The sequence below is a fragment of the Hakea prostrata genome, chromosome 10, assembly GCF_041222555.1.
Source record: "Hakea prostrata isolate BN-2017 chromosome 10, UWA_Hpros_2, whole genome shotgun sequence".
In the NCBI taxonomy this organism is placed as follows: Eukaryota; Viridiplantae; Streptophyta; class Magnoliopsida; order Proteales; family Proteaceae; genus Hakea; species Hakea prostrata.
This window is the reverse complement of record NC_142609.1, coordinates 14,772,483-14,774,062: the sequence shown is the minus strand read 5'-3', so window position 1 is coordinate 14,774,062 and position 1,580 is coordinate 14,772,483. Positions and strand designations below refer to the sequence as shown.

Here is a 1,580-nt window from a genome sequence, read left to right as displayed (position 1 = left end):
ATAGAAGAGAGAGAGAGACATGTAATGAGTATCAACCACTTCCAGATGATCATGCAACTAACAAGTTAAAACAGCAACCACTTCCAGTCTTCCAGATGAGCATATCATGCAACTAGCAAGTTAAAACAAGCATCCAATTAACATGAGTTTTGTAATTATAAGGAGTCCACCCTTTGCATTTCATTTCAAATCACAGAGGGTTGGAGTCGTCTTTAGATATTGATCCTTGCCACCTTCTGGTAACAGTTCTACATCTCTTCCTTTTCTTCAAATTAGCTACGTTAAAGTTCTCAATTTATTAATATTATTTTTTAAAATTCTCTCGGAGATATCTTAGCTCCAGGCCAGGTTACGTGATAAAATGCTCATCAACATTGAAACTCAAAATCGGGACCGACATCAGATGATCGTAGAACCATCATCTACTATACTTCAACTGAAACAAAGTCTGGAAACAAAGTTAGGTGCCCAAGCTGCTCGACAAAAATTATCGTTTGCGGGTTATCAGTTAAAAGACGAACACACCCTTGAATTGTATGGAATAAAAGATGGAGAGAAGCTATTAATGACTCACATAATGCCTAATAGTAAGTTTACCATTACAGTTAAGAACAACACTGAAACTCATCTTCTGAGGACAGATCAATCAAAAACAGTACGGAAATTGAAGCAGATGATTCATGGCCTTTCAGGTATTCCAACAGAGACCATGAAGCTCTATCATGGGGAAACGGAACTGGAAGATCATAACTATCTCTCTTTATACTATATTTATGAGGGTTCTGTTGTTAGAGTTATTACCGAAAATAAGATAACTGATGAAAACTCTTAGCTCTTTATTTTCTTAGTGGCATATAAGAGGAAAATGACCTACTTCATAGGCAGCTTACAGCTTAGTTTAATCCTTGTTTAGATTTCTTGAGTTTAAATACTTAAAAATATTGCTCTTGGTTTTTTTTTTTTTTTTTTTAGTAGATGTTCATTGAGTTGGCTCCAAATACCCTTTTCTGGTTTGCCAATTAATTACTTCTAAGACTCCCACCGTATCACTTATCCGGTTCAATTGGTTTTGTTATAATCAAATCATCTTACCCAATGGTAGAGTCACAAATGTGGGCGAATCACACGAGAAGGTATTCACAGTTTTGTGTTTGTGGTTTTTGTGCACCCCTGAATTCTCAGGACTGGTCCTGAACTTGAGGGAAAAATCAAAGGGTTGCGTTTGTGTCTAACCAGAAATCAAACTGCGTATATTTACCATTTCAGTTAAGCAAAACGCTGCAACATCTTAAGATATGGTGATGAATGACACGGTTAGTGAATTGGAATAGAAGGATATGATTCATGAGGTTACAAGTATTCCAATAGAGATCATGAAGCTCTATCATAAAGACAACATGACTTGAAGACAACAAATCTCTGTTCCCTTATTATATTTGTGAGGGTTTTTTTATCAGGGTTTTTACAAGGGATGTATTTGAATACTTTTAAATCTCTATTTTGTTACTTGCATATCATAGAAAAGTCTGCGATGGGGGAAGGCTGCTGGAATTGCAGGGAACTAGGTTAGGGACGTAAGA

General features: G+C 36.2%; 1 protein-coding gene across 1 annotated transcript; it reads left to right on the top strand.

Moving 5' to 3' along the window:
* Nucleotides 1–361: 361 nt before the first annotated feature.
* On the top strand, nucleotides 362–832 carry LOC149002111 (uncharacterized). Its single transcript, XM_089138639.1, has one exon. It carries the CDS (start codon nucleotides 362–364, stop codon nucleotides 830–832), a length of 471 nt encoding a protein of 156 aa, XP_088994765.1.
* Nucleotides 833–1,580: the final 748 nt, after the last annotated feature.

Bases quoted from the DNA above. Each gene is read 5' to 3' on its own strand.
- LOC149002111 (XM_089138639.1), top strand. From the start codon at position 362: ATGCTCATCAACATTGAAACTCAAAATCGGGACCGACATCAGATGATC.